At 36.5% G+C, this 16606-nt stretch overlaps 2 protein-coding genes across 6 annotated transcripts in view; both read right to left on the reverse strand.

The window, feature by feature from the left end:
* LOC138696629 (uncharacterized) overlaps positions 1 to 11990 on the reverse strand; it is a 30609-nt gene extending 18619 nt beyond the window's left edge. Inside the window, exons 1-8 of one of the 2 annotated variants that reach the window (XM_069821821.1) lie at positions 11847 to 11990; positions 11592 to 11679; positions 11121 to 11318; positions 10910 to 11035; positions 10719 to 10830; positions 10443 to 10631; positions 6829 to 7008; positions 6579 to 6751 (exon numbers count right to left, since the gene is read on the reverse strand). In XM_069821821.1, the coding sequence (XP_069677922.1) occupies positions 6579 to 6751; positions 6829 to 7008; positions 10443 to 10631; positions 10719 to 10830; positions 10910 to 11035; positions 11121 to 11318; positions 11592 to 11623 (1010 nt within the window). In that variant the 5' untranslated portion in view covers positions 11624 to 11679; positions 11847 to 11990. The remainder of the gene's footprint in view (positions 1 to 6578; positions 6752 to 6828; positions 7009 to 10442; positions 10632 to 10718; positions 10831 to 10909; positions 11036 to 11120; positions 11319 to 11591; positions 11680 to 11846) is intronic. The other variant, XM_069821820.1, reaches the window with a different exon arrangement.
* A 532-nt stretch (positions 11991 to 12522) lies between these two features.
* LOC138696630 (probable ATP-dependent RNA helicase DDX17) overlaps positions 12523 to 16606 on the reverse strand; it is a 30387-nt gene continuing 26303 nt past the window's right edge. Inside the window, exons 11-12 of one of the 4 annotated variants that reach the window (XM_069821825.1) lie at positions 13330 to 13638; positions 12523 to 12765 (exon numbers count right to left, since the gene is read on the reverse strand). In XM_069821825.1, the coding sequence (XP_069677926.1) occupies positions 12761 to 12765; positions 13330 to 13638 (314 nt within the window). In that variant the 3' untranslated portion in view covers positions 12523 to 12760. Of the gene's footprint in view, positions 12766 to 12806; positions 13639 to 16606 lie in introns of those variants that run through there. The other 3 variants (XM_069821824.1, XM_069821823.1, XM_069821822.1) reach the window with 3 other exon arrangements.

Consider the following 16606-nt stretch of genomic DNA (forward strand, 5'->3'; position numbering starts at 1 on the left):
GGAAAGACCAACGGAGAGCTTTGGAAAGGAAGAATGCTAAAGAAAGAATGAGGAAGATGCGTGAGCGCAAAGCATTAAAACAAGATATTCGTCCAGTCCAGTCCCCATTGCAAGCTTTTGGATCAGTACAAGCACTTGGCAAAGCTGTTCACAGGGTTAATAGATCTTTGCCAAAGAGTCCACGGAGAAAGCGTGCTGTTGTACAGAATCTAGCAGAGAAGTTTGGGTGTTTTTCTGCAAAGGATTCTGCCAATCCAACTCCAAGGGCAACAGCACTTGATTCAGAAATAGCTACAAAAGTTATTTCTTTTTATGAAAGTGATACAATATCACGTCAATTACCAGGAAGAAAGGACTTTGTAACAGAAAAAGACCATGAATCAGGAAAGAAACGAATGACACAGAAGAAAATACTTATTATGACTGTCATGGAGGCTTATAAACTCTTCAAGCAAGAGAACGTTGGTATTAAACTTGGAAAATCTAAATTTGCAGCATTGAGACCTCAACATGTTAGGCCAGTTTCAGACAAGGATCTGAACGTCTGTTGCTGCAGATATCATGAAAATGCTGATTTATTAATTGGGGGTTTTCGAAAAGTGTGGAAGAAATTACCTCCTGATCTAGATAGGTTGGTTTCTGCTGTAACTTGCAGTGAAGACATTTCATGCTACTTCGGTGAATGTGACAATTGTAAGATATTAATAATGCTATAGAGCGTTACAAAGACTGTGAAACTGACAATTTGGATGACACTTGTGTTTGTTACTATCAGTGGAATAGTACAAACCACAAGGAACTCATTGAGACAACATTATTTGAAGCAAAGGAAGAATTATTAAGCCAACTGCCCAATCTACTTCGACATTGTTTTACAGCAAACATTCAGCTCCGGGAAATTCGGCACCTGAAGCAAACCTGCTGCAAAAATGAAGCTGTATTACAAGAAGATTTTGCCGAAAATTTTGCTATTCGTCAGCAAAATGAAATAATGTCTGCACACTGGATTTCTGAAGGAGTGACAATATTCACTGCCATCATTTCACGAAATGGTACCACTATTCCATATGCTGTCATAAGTAATGAGCTTCGTCATGATAAGTATTCTGTTTTTTCTTTCAATAAGGCCTTATTAGATCATGCTGGTAGCGATGGGGATGTCATTTCTGTGCTACATGTTTTCTCAGATGGTGCTGGTGGACAATTCAAAAACAGGTACACATTGTCTCAGTGTGTCTTAACACCTCAAGAACTACATAAAGATTTGATATACTTAGACTGGAGTTTCTTTGCAACAGCACACGGAAAGGGTCCCATCGATGGCATCGGTGGGACTGTTAAACGAGCAGTATGGCGCCGAGTTTTGCAGGGAAACGTAGTCATCAGTTCTGCCAAGGAATTCTATGAATGTGCAAAACATGCTTGTCCAAATATCAACGTTTTATTTTTATCATCAGATGATATGTCATGTGACAGAACAATCTTGTCTGAAAAATGGAATGCAGCACAACCAAAGCCCATTCCAAATCTCCACAAGATACATTATGTTAGGGCATCTAATCCCCAGGTAGTTGCTGTCAGTGCAATCAGTCCCTTTATGGATAATATCAGTGTCTCATTCACAGAGGTAGCTATGTTTGATCAGCCAGATTCAGCAATGATGCAAAAAAATCTTCACTGTAAAAAAAAATCTTAACTGCAAGCACGATACAAGAGTTTGAGATTGGGAATTACGTAGCTGTACAATATGAGGGAAAAAAATATCCAGGCATCATTACTGAAATAAACAAGCATATGGAACAAAGTCAAAAGGAAGTCAAAGTGAGTGTAATGCATAAGTGTGTAGGAGGGTATGTGTGGCCAAAAACTGAAGATAATGTTTGGTATACCCAAGAGCAAGTCCTGGGCCACTTAGATCCACCATTTCCAGTGAATAATAGAGGACTGTATTCATTCAAGGGATTTATTTAATTGTTTTTCACTGTATGAGCAACTGAAGCTATTATAATGTATCATATAACTCTTAGGATTGGAGCTGTTACGTCAGTTACCATTTTGTGTGACGTCAGTTACCATGAAAGATTTTTTTTTTCTAAGAATGTTATCAATTTTGTTTGTTATAATTATTATGTATCATATCGTACACATCTCTTAAGTCAAAATAAAAATTGGTGTTTTTATTAAATTCATAACTTCAGAGAATTTTCAAGTTTTCTTCACCATTTATATAATCATTGTCCTTTTGGTGTTACGTCAGTTACCAAAAGAAATTACATATATATTTTCAGAAAATTACACATATTTCTTTTACTTCCACTACCAATTAATTCAGTAAATGTTCCTTTATCAAAGCATCAACTTCAATTTTGGACAGACTTCATTATGCTCCCAATAGAAAGAAAAGATATAAGGAAATGTTCTCCAAATGTTACGTCAGTTACCATGGAATGACCCTATATGTAATTTCGTCCTAAAGAAGCAATTGCTGCTGAAACATTTTATTATTTACTCACTGCGTATTTTGAAGCACTATTGACATCGGCTATAGTTGAAGAGCCAGTAACATAGAATCTAGAGTTAATAGTAGCTGGTGAATTGGAACAAGTGGCCTATTTCAACTAGGTAACATACAACTGAGTTTTATTTTAAGACATGAAAGTGATTATTATAACTACATACCGGCACCTAAGAAATATTAGTAAATTAATACATAATGTGCATTCAAACAACGAAACTTAATTGGTATATTAACTTTCACTTATTAGAATTATATTATAGCTAGCGATAAGATATGTTTTTTTTTTTTATCCAATGCCACCAGGTTGTCTTTTCGACATTTCTGGTCTTCTCTCCTGGCCATGGCTTAGTTGTAACCCACTTCTGAGGTTGGAGCGCCTGGAAGGCGGAGTTACATTACCCCAATGATGTGATATGATGATTATGCTAATGTGGTGCCAGGAGAGGTCGTGATAAGATATGTTTGCACTGGCTTCAAAACAGAAGCAAAAGAGCTGGATTCTTGGAATTTATAATCTTTTTCTTTCCGATGGAAGTTTAATTTTCCAGCAGGATAATCACCCCGCGCACACCGCCATAAACGTTCAAAGACAGTTCATGGAAAAGCATGAAAAAGAGGAGGATTGACAAATATCGAGACATTCCACCTCAAAATCCAGATCAGTTCTGGGATCAAGTTCTGATTACCCGGGAAGATTTCGCTAAGGACCAGAACTATTTCCGCGATCTGGTGGACTCAATGCCCTGAAAATGCCAGGCAGTGATAGACACCGGTGGCATGTAGACAATGTATTAGATCCACATGTGACTTTCTTTTATTTTTCTTTAATTTGTTTGTTTATCTTTGTTTTATTTCGGGAAGAAAATTGATCTCCCAAGAGTTTTTTAAATTCTCCTAGTGGAGCCAGAGTTGCGAAATAATTCGTTCCAGTACACAAAATTAAAAAAAGAAGAATGGTAACATGTATAAAAATTAGTTACGTTAATAAAAATAAAGTTATTGCCGAGAATCGAACACGGGCCCCTGAGATGACAAGCCAACTCGCTACTGACTGCTCCAACTGAGAGATATGACGTAACCAGCGCGACGAGGCACATATAGCTGCTCGGCTTGAAGTCTACGGAGACAGCGCACATACAAACATACTCTTGTAAATATTTTAATGTTCAGTACTAGTTAATGTTTCATTTGGACAGATTTACCGAAGCCTGGTGAAACCGGCCCTTACTCTAAACATTCCTCAAAGAGAAACATTACATGTTATTTTCACAACTTTGAACAGCTGTGGTGTTATCCGCCATGTTTAACTTTTTTGTTAAATGAGTTAATGGCCTGAAATCCTACATTTCAAGTTAACAAACGGTTAAAATCTGTTAAGCCAAACTGGTGTTGAACAAATGGAAAAGCTGTATTTAACAAACTGTTGACGGTTTAACAGTCGTTAAGTGTTCTAACAGTACTTGGACAAACTGGCCATTAGGTTATGGAAGAGCTGACTTGGCTGGAAACAATTTATTTGGACCAAACAGGCTAGGTTTGCTATAAAAACATTTGACTTATGTGAAAATGGGACTGGATACCTGTACAATAGTACTGTATTGTATATACAGGAAAAGACACAGACAATACAGGTAATAAAGATTTGGGACTTTCTGGCTCAATAGTAATGCACCTTGCAGACTCGTTGCTGTGTCAGGGAAGAACTTTATATAGGGTGATTCAGACCACCCGTAACAATAATTTATTTCGGAAACTAATGCATTAAAATTTTCGAGAAAAAAATATTTGTTACTAAACCACATGTGAACTTTTACTTGAGCTTAATTTCATCAATCAGCTCTAACAGGAAGTAGGGTCAGTGGCATATCACTTTAAAATTTCAAATGGGAGTATGGGTCAAATAGGGTTCCATTTGATAGAGCTCTTCAAAACAAACAACTTTCATAGGAAACGTTTTTATTAATTCCTATTCTTTCAATGAGAAAACGTACGAAAAGGCAATGGGTGATTCGGACCACACGTAAGTCATTTATTTCGGAATCTAGTGCATTAAAATTTTCGAGACAAAAATATTTATCACTAAACCGCATTGAACTTTCACCTGAGCTTGATTTCATTGATCAGCTCTAACAGGAAGTAGGGTCAGTGGCATATCACTTTAAAATTTCAAATGGCAGTCCGGGTCAAATAAGGTACCATTAGATAGAGCTCTTCAAAACAAACAACTTTCATAGGAAATGTTTTTACCAATTCCTACTCTTTCAATGAGAAAACGTACAAAAAGATAATGCCATCAATAATGAGAAATATTAAAAGACGAAAATGTAAACAAGACAATTAATGTTGACATTTACTGAAAGACTGAATAATTCCATTAATTTTTATAAATGTTCAAACTGTCTGCCGTTCTGACCAGCACACACCCGTACTCTTCTTCTAACACTGTCAGTGACTCTTAACACTTCGGCGTGGTTAAGTGACTGGCAGGTCTCCCAGATTCGCTGTTTTATGTCATCTCTTATTGCGGGACAGTCTTGATAAACTATGTTTTTTAACCGTTCCCAAAAATAGAGTTGTCAGGTAAATTCTGTCTGATTCATCGCTGTATTCTTTGCACAGAAGAAGCGACATTCAAGAGAAATGGTGATGTCAATATCCATAATGGTCATTACTGGTCTCAAGTCAGTCCTCTCTGGTTGAGAGAAGTGGACAACCAGCGTAGGTGGAGTGTCAACATCTAGTGTGGCATCTTCGGACACTGAATGATTGGACCTTATTTCTTTGAAGGTGCTCTGAATAGTGTCACATATGCTGACTTCCTGAAGAACATCCTCAACCAACTTTTGGAGGATGTACCACTGGCAACAAGAGTAGTAATGTGGCTTCAGCAGGATGGTTGCCCAGCTCATTTCTCTTTGGTGGCATGTGATACAGCCAATCAGCTCTTCGCTGGGTGATGGATTGGGAGATGTGGTTCTGTGGCATGGCCAGCACTATCTCCTGACTTGAATCCTTTGGATTTCTATTCTTGGGGACGGTTAAAAAACATCGTATATCAAGACTGTCCAACAATAAGAGATGACATAAAACAGCAAATCCGGGAGACCTGCCAGTCACTTAACCACACCGAAGTGTTACGAGTCACTGACAGTGTTATAAGAAAAGTACAGGTGTGTGCTGGTCAGAACGGCAGACAGTTTACACATTTTTAAAAATTAATGGAATTGTCCAGTCTTTCAGTAAAAGTCAACATTGTCTTGTTTACATTTTCGTCTTTTTTCTCAATATTGATGGCATTATCTTTTTGTGCGTTTTCTCATTGAAAGAGTAGGAATTGGTAAAAACGTTTCCTATGAAAGTTGTTTGTTTTGAAGAGCTCTATCTAATGGTACCTTATTTGACCCAGACTACCATTTGAAATTTTAAAGTGATATGCCACTGACCCTACTTCCTGTTACAGCTGATTAATAAAATCAAGCTCAAGTGAAAGTTCACATGTGGTTTAGCAATAAATATTTTTGTCTCGAAAATTTTAATGCGCTAGATTCCAAAATAAATTACTTACGTGTGATCCGAATCACCCGTTGCCTTTTCGAACGTTTTCTCATTGAAAGAATAGGAATTAATAAAAACGTTTCCTATGAAAGTTGTTTGTTTTGAAGAGCTCTAACAAATGGTACCTTATTTGACCCATACTCCCATTTGAAATTTTAAAGTGATACGCCACTGAATCTACTTCCTGTTAGAGCTGATTGATGAAATTAAGCTCAAGTGAAAGTTCACATGTGGTTTAGAGATAATTATTTTTTTCTCGAAAATTTTAATGCATTAGTTTCCGAAATAAATTACTGTTATGGGTGGTCTGAATCACCCTGTATTTAAACTGGTACAGTTCACCTAAATTATTCATAGAACTGTACAATAGGGAAATTAATACATGTGGAACTGTATACACAAATCGAGTTGGTTTACCGAAGGCTGTCCACACATTTTATATATACAACCAAAATTAACTTGAAAATCTGGATAAAAACAGGTACAAATATAAATATTCACTCACTTCAACTCCTTTTCCTGCTCTTGACACACCTCCACAATTTGCATGATGTTGTGATTGGCAGCAAGTTGCAGTGACCCGATGTTAACTTGTATATAATCATTCAAGAAGTCCTCAGCCAAAGTCTGAACTTCCTTTGGCCATGTTGCAGACCACATCAAAACCTGGCGGTCAGGCTGAAATAGACCATGTTTGTAGGTGTAAGCAAAGGATGAATTGTGATAAGAGTATTTGCACAATTCAATAAACTTACCCGAATTTGCTCGATGATCTTGCGTATCTGTGGCTCAAAGCCCATGTCAAGCATCCTATCTGCCTCATCCAGGACAAGATATGTACACCGCCTCAGATTGGTGGTTCCTCTCTCCAAGAAGTCAATCAGGCGACCAGGAGTGGCAATAACTATTTCTACACCACGTTCCAAATCTCGGGCCTTAAAATGTGTAAAATTTTATAAGTTTCACATTTTTCCGATTATACACAACACACATTTTATACGTGTATATACAGAATGGAAATAAAATAATCTTGCAGATTGAAAGGGACAATGTGGTATACTTTAATGAATAGAAAACCTACATATGTTTTGTGATTAAATGCAAGTTTATTACAAAATTAATTTGCAGGTTTCAGCAGTTTGACATCACCACTAACACATTCCTCGTAATACTGATGCAAAGGTCAAGTATACTTGTGCACACTGACGGATTTGCCATTTCTCAGTCATATCAATATAACTCTGGTGATATTACTAAAGTTTCACGCTAGTGTACACTCGAATTTTTTATAAGTGTTAATATCATGATATGCACCTTTCGTATTCCTCACATATACAAATCTGTGACACATTAGATTACTTTAGGTTTTTAGTATGCCTGCATATACGACTCTGTGGTATATTAAGTTAGGTTAGTTTAGGCTTTTCGTTACGACTTTCATAACTTTTTTTTTTTTTTGGGGGGGGGGGCAGATAAAAAGAGAGTCTTCGTAAGGTCGAAGAATCGGTGACATATTAGGTTTTGTTCAGGCTCTTTGTATGCCTTGAATGTACTTTTTTTTTTTTTTTCAGTAGCTAGGTCTGTCCAGGAAGCGAACCCCATTCAGAAAGAAAGAAACCAGGCCTTTAAGTAGGAAGCCATGTCACAGCACAGAATAGTGGATATCAATAATGGTAAGTTGGCAGTAATTGCGGAAACAAAACAGATAAATATCAATGTAGCAAATTCGTCAGTCTGTACTAATATCTCCTAAGGGTCAACACACTCAAGTCTATCGAGGTAAACTACTCCCCATCTCCCTCGCTGGCTAGAACGTTGCAAGCTGGTTGCTTCGTTCAGTGGCTTCAAGTTAGTTATACTTTAAATTAAATTTACAGAAAACTGTCCATGTTATTGAAATACGTCAAGGAGATAAACAAGTGTTGACTCCTCTTCCTATTGCAGATACGCAGCATCAGCCGTCTTGCATGTTGTACAAACATAACTTACGAAACATTACGAACGTTTCACAGTAGTTTGCAATGTTCGAGCAGGATAGAAATTCGGCCATTTTCATACATCAGGGAAGAGTGTAGAGGTAAGAAAATGGAGTGTTATGACAGGTTAGGTTAGTTTAGACTTTTATTATGCCTTACATACTTATCTGGGGTGCACTTCTGTAGAGGGGCAGCGGCATCTCTAGGGTTAGAGCCCAGTTTAGGTGTGTGTGTGTGTATTAATCTAAAAGTCATATAAACATGCGTCCTATTCTCAATATTGTCTAGTCCCTAATTTTCGATTAATACACACACACACACCTAAACTAGGCTCTAACCTTAGAGAAATGCCACTGCCTCTGCATGGAAGCACGCCCCTTATCTGTGATAGGCTAGGGTAGTTTAGGATTTTGTTATGCCTTGTATAGATGAAACTGTAACAGGTTAGTTTAGGGTTTTAGGGTTAGGTTAGTTTAGGCTTTTATTATCCTCGTCATTGAACTGACACCATACTTCAATCCTTTTGGTATTATATTTGCCTCTGTCTCATTATATAGTTCCTTTCAATATTAAACTTGGCCCCAATTGAATGGACGGTGTGACTTTTGGTGTTCCAATAAGTACTTTAGTATGATTCTTGGCATCTCCCAGTGCAGTCCCTACCTGGAGATCCGAACAAGGGACTATTTTACCTCTGGAGATTTTACACTGAGGGACTCCATATATCAAAGCTTTAGATAGTGAAAAATATAGTGGAACTGCGTTGGTGTTAATGCAGCTTCTGTGGATACCTCTTTGTTTCTTCTTAGCTTAAAACAAGTTTAAGCCCCCTGACCACGACAAGGTGAGTACCCACGATGGGGGTCATGATGAAGGTGAACGCGATTGAGTGTGGCACTCTTGAACAGGTAGTGATTTTTGTTTTTTACATTGGCAGTTCAAGTGCATCGGTAACTACCATAATGGTGGGCTTGGAAAGAAAGTCACGTTGTAATATTTGTGTTTATTTTGGTATTATATGCTCTAGTTTAGTGTTTTTCAGTGACTATTGAATTTATAACAGTTCTGCATTCTTCACACTACATCGCATCATGTGTTTCATAGGACTACAATCATTTCTTTGACTAGAAAGCACAACATTTGCACTCGCATTACGTCTGACATGTCATTTCACAGGTAATTTGCCACATTTCTGTACAATTAGTTTAGCTGAAACAATTACCAACAGAATCCTTAAGTTTTAAAATGCATCTCCAAAAAAATCGCTTAGAAATTCGGCAATTTTCTATTCCAAAAATGGCGGAAGTCACTCAGCACTCACTTCTCCAATAATTCTATTACATTTTCTACCACTACGGATAAAAATCACAATTACTTATACTCCCAATAGTTACCAGGTGAGTGTGCGTTGACTTGGGATTGTTTTTTCAGAGAAAACTAAGAACTTTACATCAATATGGTATTCTACTTTTTGCTGTAACATGAGCTATTTGCTTTGTACGGTTATTTCATTTCCACCCTATATATATTTTATATATATATATATTTTTTAATCACACAAAAATTGCTGGTCAAAAATCTTCTACTCAAATCAATTGTGAAATCTTAACCTCACTTCTTTAACTTCCTCACAAATCACAACTTGTGAATTCCACATTCAAATTAATTCGGAAAGTACAACATATTAAGCACATTAAACAATTCCAAATTAGCTCATATTAGCATTAGAAATACCTCAGCATGCAATGTTAGCAGCGCATTAAGTTTATTTCCATTTATGCTTCATTACAAAAGTAGCGTAGACCTATCTATAAATCTTAACCTACTACTTAAATGCATTAATTCTGGAGGAAAGCCTCTCCATGGATTTTAGAAGTTCTGAGCATGTACAATAATTCTATATTAAATTCCTATCATTTATATGCGTACATTGTTGGGTTGGGAGGGGAAAGAGACTATGGTTTTACAAGTTTTAGATTTTTATACAGTTTTACGTAGTCTTGGATGGTAACAATGTTATACCTACTTGTTGGCAGGCGATTTCTAATGCTTGATGGCGATCGGAGCAGTTTATGTTAGTAGTTTTGCTTGGTTAGTTGTTAGATTAGATTAATTTAGATTGTGATAAGTTATGTTATAGTCGAAATTATGGGTTTTTGGATTTTTTTTTTTTTTTTTTTTTTTTTTTGTATAGGCTACCTTTCGAAAGTCAAGCATAAAGTCGTATTTTGTGAAAAAATAAGTTTCGAAAATCGTTATGTGGTCGTCCCCCAGAATTACCCTAAATGCAATGCATTCCAACTTCAATTTAACCTTCTGTAACCTATATAGCGCTAGACCTATAATTTCTGTGTTCAACTTTACGGACAGCTACATATAATCAGTGAGCATACCTGCGGTCCTTTCGGGGCTCCTCCGAAAATGCAGGTGTTACGAATGAGAGAAGATGTACCGAAGTCTCTAGCAACAGTCTGAATCTGTTGTGCCAACTCTCTCGTTGGAGCAAGAATCAAGACAATGGGACCATCACCTCGATTCAAGCGTTGCTGGTGATTGATATGAACTGTTGCAGGTAAAATGTACTGCAAAGTCAGAATTCACTGTGTAAGTATACTTTCAAAGACCACAGAGAAAAAGAAAAAAAAAGTTAAAAAGTGACTATTGCTCACAGCAAGAGTCTTCCCAGATCCAGTCTGTGCGATGCCAACCATATCCCTTCCACTCAAAGCAATTGGCCAACCTTGTGCCTGGATAGCTGTGGGCTCAGCAAAGCCTTGCTTCCTATAAAACAATTTCATCATTCAGTCGTACATCAATACCATGAAAATATACTCAACAAATTAATGGAAATAGTACTCACAGAATTTCACGCATAACGTAATCTGGAAAATTTCCTTCTTCAAAATACTGACTTGGATGCGGGACATTATTTCCTTTCACGGTGATAGCTTTACTGTCCCTGTATTTTCTAACTTCATCAGGAGATCTGAAAATAAATTAAGCCCAATTTTTAGAAAAGCGATTCTTAATTAAAATTGTTAGGCCTATATTTGTTATGGACAATCACAAACCTGTTTGAAACATTTGAATGTGGAACATAAAAATCTTTCAAAAATGGTTGCAGATTATTCAAGTCCCATTGAGGTTTCTTCAGGTTCTCTCCAGGTTGCTTTCCTTTCACAGTTGTCTTATCATTTTGTCCATTTTGATTATTATTCTGATGGTTTCCCCAATATCGTGTCTTAAGTTGATCCCGTTCCCCTCTGTACCTGTAACGTTACAAAATAATAACATAAGCAATGTTAGGGGAGGGGAAATAAAAGTTGACTATGCTTCAACATGCTCCACTATTTCAATGACCCTGTATACATACACGAAAAAAAAAAGTTGCTAAAGCTTACAACTATTACATGTACGTCACATATTCGGGAACTAAAATTTCAAATTGAAGAAATAAGGTCAGTACAATATATCCGAAAAATACACGCAAAATCAAACGCAATGATGTTTGATGAAATAACACAATAATTTAAAATACATACATGTTATGATTCGAAAACCCGTTGCTGTACATGATACAGCATCAACTAACTTTCTGTACGATCAAATGTCACTTGCCACCAATCACACCTGAAACAAAAACTGGAACTTATTTCATGGAAACATACCCTCAACTACAATATCTTATTTCATAGTAACTCCACTTTCCATCTGTCTCTCACAAAGTAAGAAGCAAATGTTTCTCAAAAGAGATTTATTATTAAACGAAATTAAATGGCTCACAACAACTTACTTACCCAACCGGCAAACAAAACGATAATGGCTGACAGAAGAAAGACACAACGAAGCGGAATACTTGCGCTTTCTATCAGACTTTCTATTGGATAGAAAAGAACCAATAACTTGTGCCGTTTCATATTTGCATTGCAGCCACCAGATGTCTCTCTGCTAGAAAATCAGCTGAGTCCACTTTCAGGAGGGGTTGTGGAGTTAATACTTAAAAAAAATAAAAAAAAAACCTGCCGACCATTGTATACTGGTTGGTAAGGGTAGCTTTCGTGAAACCTAAATTCTTCCTATGGTATTTATCATCGTAGCCCTGTACTGGCCTTGTTGCCGACGTGCATACACAAACCTGTTCTATTATTCGCCTCGGCTGATATACCAGTCTTGTAAATTTGGAGCAAAATTGCTATGGACATGAATAGGAAGGGAAAGGGATACGGATGTTTTATATATTAACTATAGATTGACATTTACTCCATTTAATTTTGTTGTCCCTCTCGTGGGCATTTTGAAAACCCAACCCAAATTAACCTTAAATTATTTGTTATATTATCTAATTCACAGACTTTGATCTCCATTCACCTTCAACCTAAAATTATAACCACCATCCTAACGCCCATTTCGACGTTGCGTCAAAGACTGCAATTTCGTCCATTTCAAGGTTGTGTGTTAAAATAAAAACTGCAATTCACGAGTATATATTACATATATATTTTTTTCTGTAAACTTAGAAGTACAATGCACAAAGAACAGACCAAAGTGGCGTACATATAATAGGGGTAAAACATCAGATTGATGGAAAATACTGACAGTGTTCAACAAAATTGTTGTTCTGGAATGGCTGCTCAGTTATGTATAAAAAGACATAAAATCTTCCTCCTTCCATCATTTAGTACGTGAGGGGGGTACTGGCCACTGGAATGCCTCATGCTAAAACAGAACGGAACATTGAGGAAATAAGTGACTCAAGGTACTTTATGTAACAAAATTTTATTGTCAAAATACTGTACAGGTTTCACTTTATTTTAATTGGCCACCTCCTCCATTAGGGAATGGGAAAACAAGGAGGAACATGGGGCATCACATCAATTTCAACTTCATTTTCTTATAATATATCGGAATAGTCCTTTCAAGTAGCTGTAACTTCATCTCTCCCCAGTTGCTGTACTCCAGTAGCTACTGCCGATCACATAATCATCTAAAACAAGAAGGAACACAACCACAACATGAAAGCATACATGCATGAAAAAAAAAGTTTATCACAGACATGTTTACGTGCCCCTTAACAAGACACGAACCTTTGAAACTGACTATCATAGCCATTGGACAATGATGATAGTTGCTGACAAGTTATGCCATTCCTCATTGGAAATGGGGGAGGACCATAAAAGGAATATGTGGTGGAAGGAGGAGGATGAGGAGGAAGAGGAGGTGGCAGGGTCACAGCTGCAGACACCAAATGCTGAGGCGGCGTCGGCTCATTGTCCAACTTGCCTGATCGATCATCTCGTCTGTCTCTGGGACTGCGGCTCCTTGTTCTGTCCCTTCTTCGGTCTCTGCTGCGACTTCTACTGCGACTCCTATCTCGACCCCCTCGACTACGACTTCGTGAACGACTTCTGCTTCTGCTGCGGCTGCGGGAACGACTTCGGCCTCCAAATCCACGTCCACCTCGGTCTCGGTCCCTGTCCCGGTCTCTGTCTCGGTCTCTGTCTCGATCCCTGTCGCGATCCCTTTCTCGATCACGATCACGATCTCTGTCCCGATCTCTGTCTCGGTCCCTGCCTCTCCACCTATTTCTTCCTGCATGTTGAAAGGTTACCAAACACATTAACAAGTCTTATAACTTCATATAGTATTATTACAAGTGTTCAAATGTTTATAGAGACATATTTATTTCTACTTCAGACTACATGTAACAATACCATCCTTCTCCAATATTTTTGGTGTTCAAACTTATTATTTTCTTTGTTTAATTCATAATACCAAGTGCATTATATTTTTGTGCTTTGTAGACAGATACTGTACAGTCATCCCTAGAAAAAATGGCCGAACTCTTGTTCGGATCAATACCAAAGTTTTAACACATGGTTCACTCACTATTGTGAGCAAGATGGCTATGTGGCATCCTAATCGATCGAGGTTTAATTGAATTCTCGTCACTCAGATGATCTTTGCAACACAGTCTGTGGTCTAGTGGATAAAACCCTAGTTTCATATACAGTAGATTAGGGTTCAATCCCAGCTGGAAAAGTTTATTTTTCATTGTATAACTTTTCATTCCCTGTGATTTAGGTATTATTTCTAACATTTTTTGTTGTATGGCACATCATGAACACACAACAGTTATATACATATATATATATATATATATATATATATATATATATATATATATACACACACACACACATATATATATATACATATATATGTATATATACATATATATAAATAAATAAATTACACTTGTTAAGTATTTTCAAAGGCAGGACCATCTCCTGAAATGTCTATATAGCTATAGCTATATTAAAACACATTCTCCCCAACTCCTTGGAAGAACTAGCAGTATGCACTCCCTGTGACCACTAATGAATTATGACAGCTAATTCAGAATGCTTGCGATATCCTAGCAGAAAGATCAGGTTTAAATTCAAATAGGCCTATGGTATGGTCCATGGCCCAGAGATTGCTGAAAGTCATCCAATCGTATGAAACATGTACTTCCTACTAAGAATGCGACTTTTTAAAATATTTTATTTAAATTATAAATGATGATTTATTCTGTGTCACAATTTTTTTTTTCGTTATAAAATAATACTTTCCTTCTTAGTTTCCTATGTCATGATTTCAATTTTAGAACATGCATTACCTAACTTACCTTTAAAAAAAAATTCATAGATTTAGTGATTCGAACCTGGTGAACTAGGAAAACGCATTGTAGCCTTTTCATCATAATATAAATCCTGCTACTCCACCATAAAAGTTTAAAAACATAAATTTCAAAATGAAGTTTTGCTTATGGCAGTTTAGTTTGAAACACATGTTATTTCACTGCTTAATGACGTGAATTAAATCATATTAAGTAGCAAACATGACAATGGTCGCATTCAGCCGGGACAGCGCTAACTCAGCTATTAATTTTTTATGAGTGACAACAGCTGTGAGGAACTGCATTACACAATTCCAAAATGTTCGCTGTGTTTCCAAACAATCACACACTGAGTGAGCTGTAGAAGTACAGTGAAAACAATTTTGCTACCAAAAATGGCGACCGCTTTTCAATCCTGAAATATGGAAGATTTGGGGGGGGGGGGGGGTGTTCTTATGTAAGCTAAACATTATCACTAAATTAATACGATTATACTACATATGCTAACAAACAGAATTAAATAATTTTGTCACCATTCGGATTCGAACTTATGACGAAAAGATTACAAAGCCAAAGCTCTAACTCTGAGTCATTTTGTATTCTTGCAGATGATTGCCTAAGTAAATGTAACTGCAAGGGATATTTCTGGCAGTTTATTGAATTCAGCTTTGTTACAATGTTGGAAACAAGTGACTTACCCCTTATTAGTGTGTATCTAGTTTGAAACTATTCACATATAACCATTTAAAAACACATCTTGTGAACTGAGCTGAGATAATCCTACACATGCATAAATCTGCTTTTTTTTTTTTAACTCAGAAAATTCTAGCCAGCCATTTTTTTTTGGGACCACTGTACATTCAACAGATCTATACACCTAATAATTAGCTTGAACACTAATAAGTTCATTGATTTCACACATACAAAACTCACGACATAATAATTTATTTTTTTTTATTTTAGTAGGTTATTTTATGATGCTTTATCAACATCTTAGGTTATTTAGCATCTGAATGAGCTGAAGGTGATATAATGCCCATGAAATGAGTCTGGGGTCCAACAACGAAAGTTACCCATATTGGGTTGAGGGAAAACCCCAGAAAAACCTCAACCAGGTAATTTGCTCCGACCGGGAATCTAACCTGGGCCACCTAGTTTCGCGGCCAATGTGCTAACTCTTACTCCATAGGTGTGGACCACGACACAATAAAAATTAATATGTTAGCAAAAATTATATGTTATCTGAATAATGGTTAGTTTTTATTTATTTCTTTATAATTTTTGTTACTTTCATCCCTCACAATTACAATTCCTCTTATCACATGTTTAAGTATGGAGTTATTCAAGTCAGAAAACTTTTGTAATCAATCAGATTTTGTTAAAACATACAAACATTTCATTCACAAAAGAATGAGATAAAATATTCAAATACAACTGCCATTTTATTCTTCAGTCATAAATAGCTTCCACAATAACATAATTCTTACACCTCAAATTATTTAGTTTTAAATCTTCGTAGGACATAATTAAAAAAATTATGAACCCACACAAGTACAGCCATAATTTCCAATATATTTTGCCAAAGGCACCAAAATAAATCATTTCAATTGTGCTGTTGTGAATGAAATGGTGTTTTTTTTTACACATTTCACATTGAATTTCTTATCTCTATTTACTGAATTAAAAGAATATTTATTGGCAGCAGGAGATGCTGATATTGTCTATCTAAAATAACTACTTTACTCAACTGGTACTATTGTTTGAGAGAAGGATGGACAAACTGTTTGCTGATGTGATCGTAAAATTTCGAATTAAAATACTGTAAATTTTAATAAAGAGTGATAAGAATAACACTAAAAAACAACTTCATCCAACATTTTTCCCTATCTTTTGCCAGTC

Source organism: Periplaneta americana, chromosome 3, assembly GCF_040183065.1.
Source record: "Periplaneta americana isolate PAMFEO1 chromosome 3, P.americana_PAMFEO1_priV1, whole genome shotgun sequence".
Classification (NCBI taxonomy): domain Eukaryota; kingdom Metazoa; phylum Arthropoda; class Insecta; order Blattodea; family Blattidae; genus Periplaneta; species Periplaneta americana.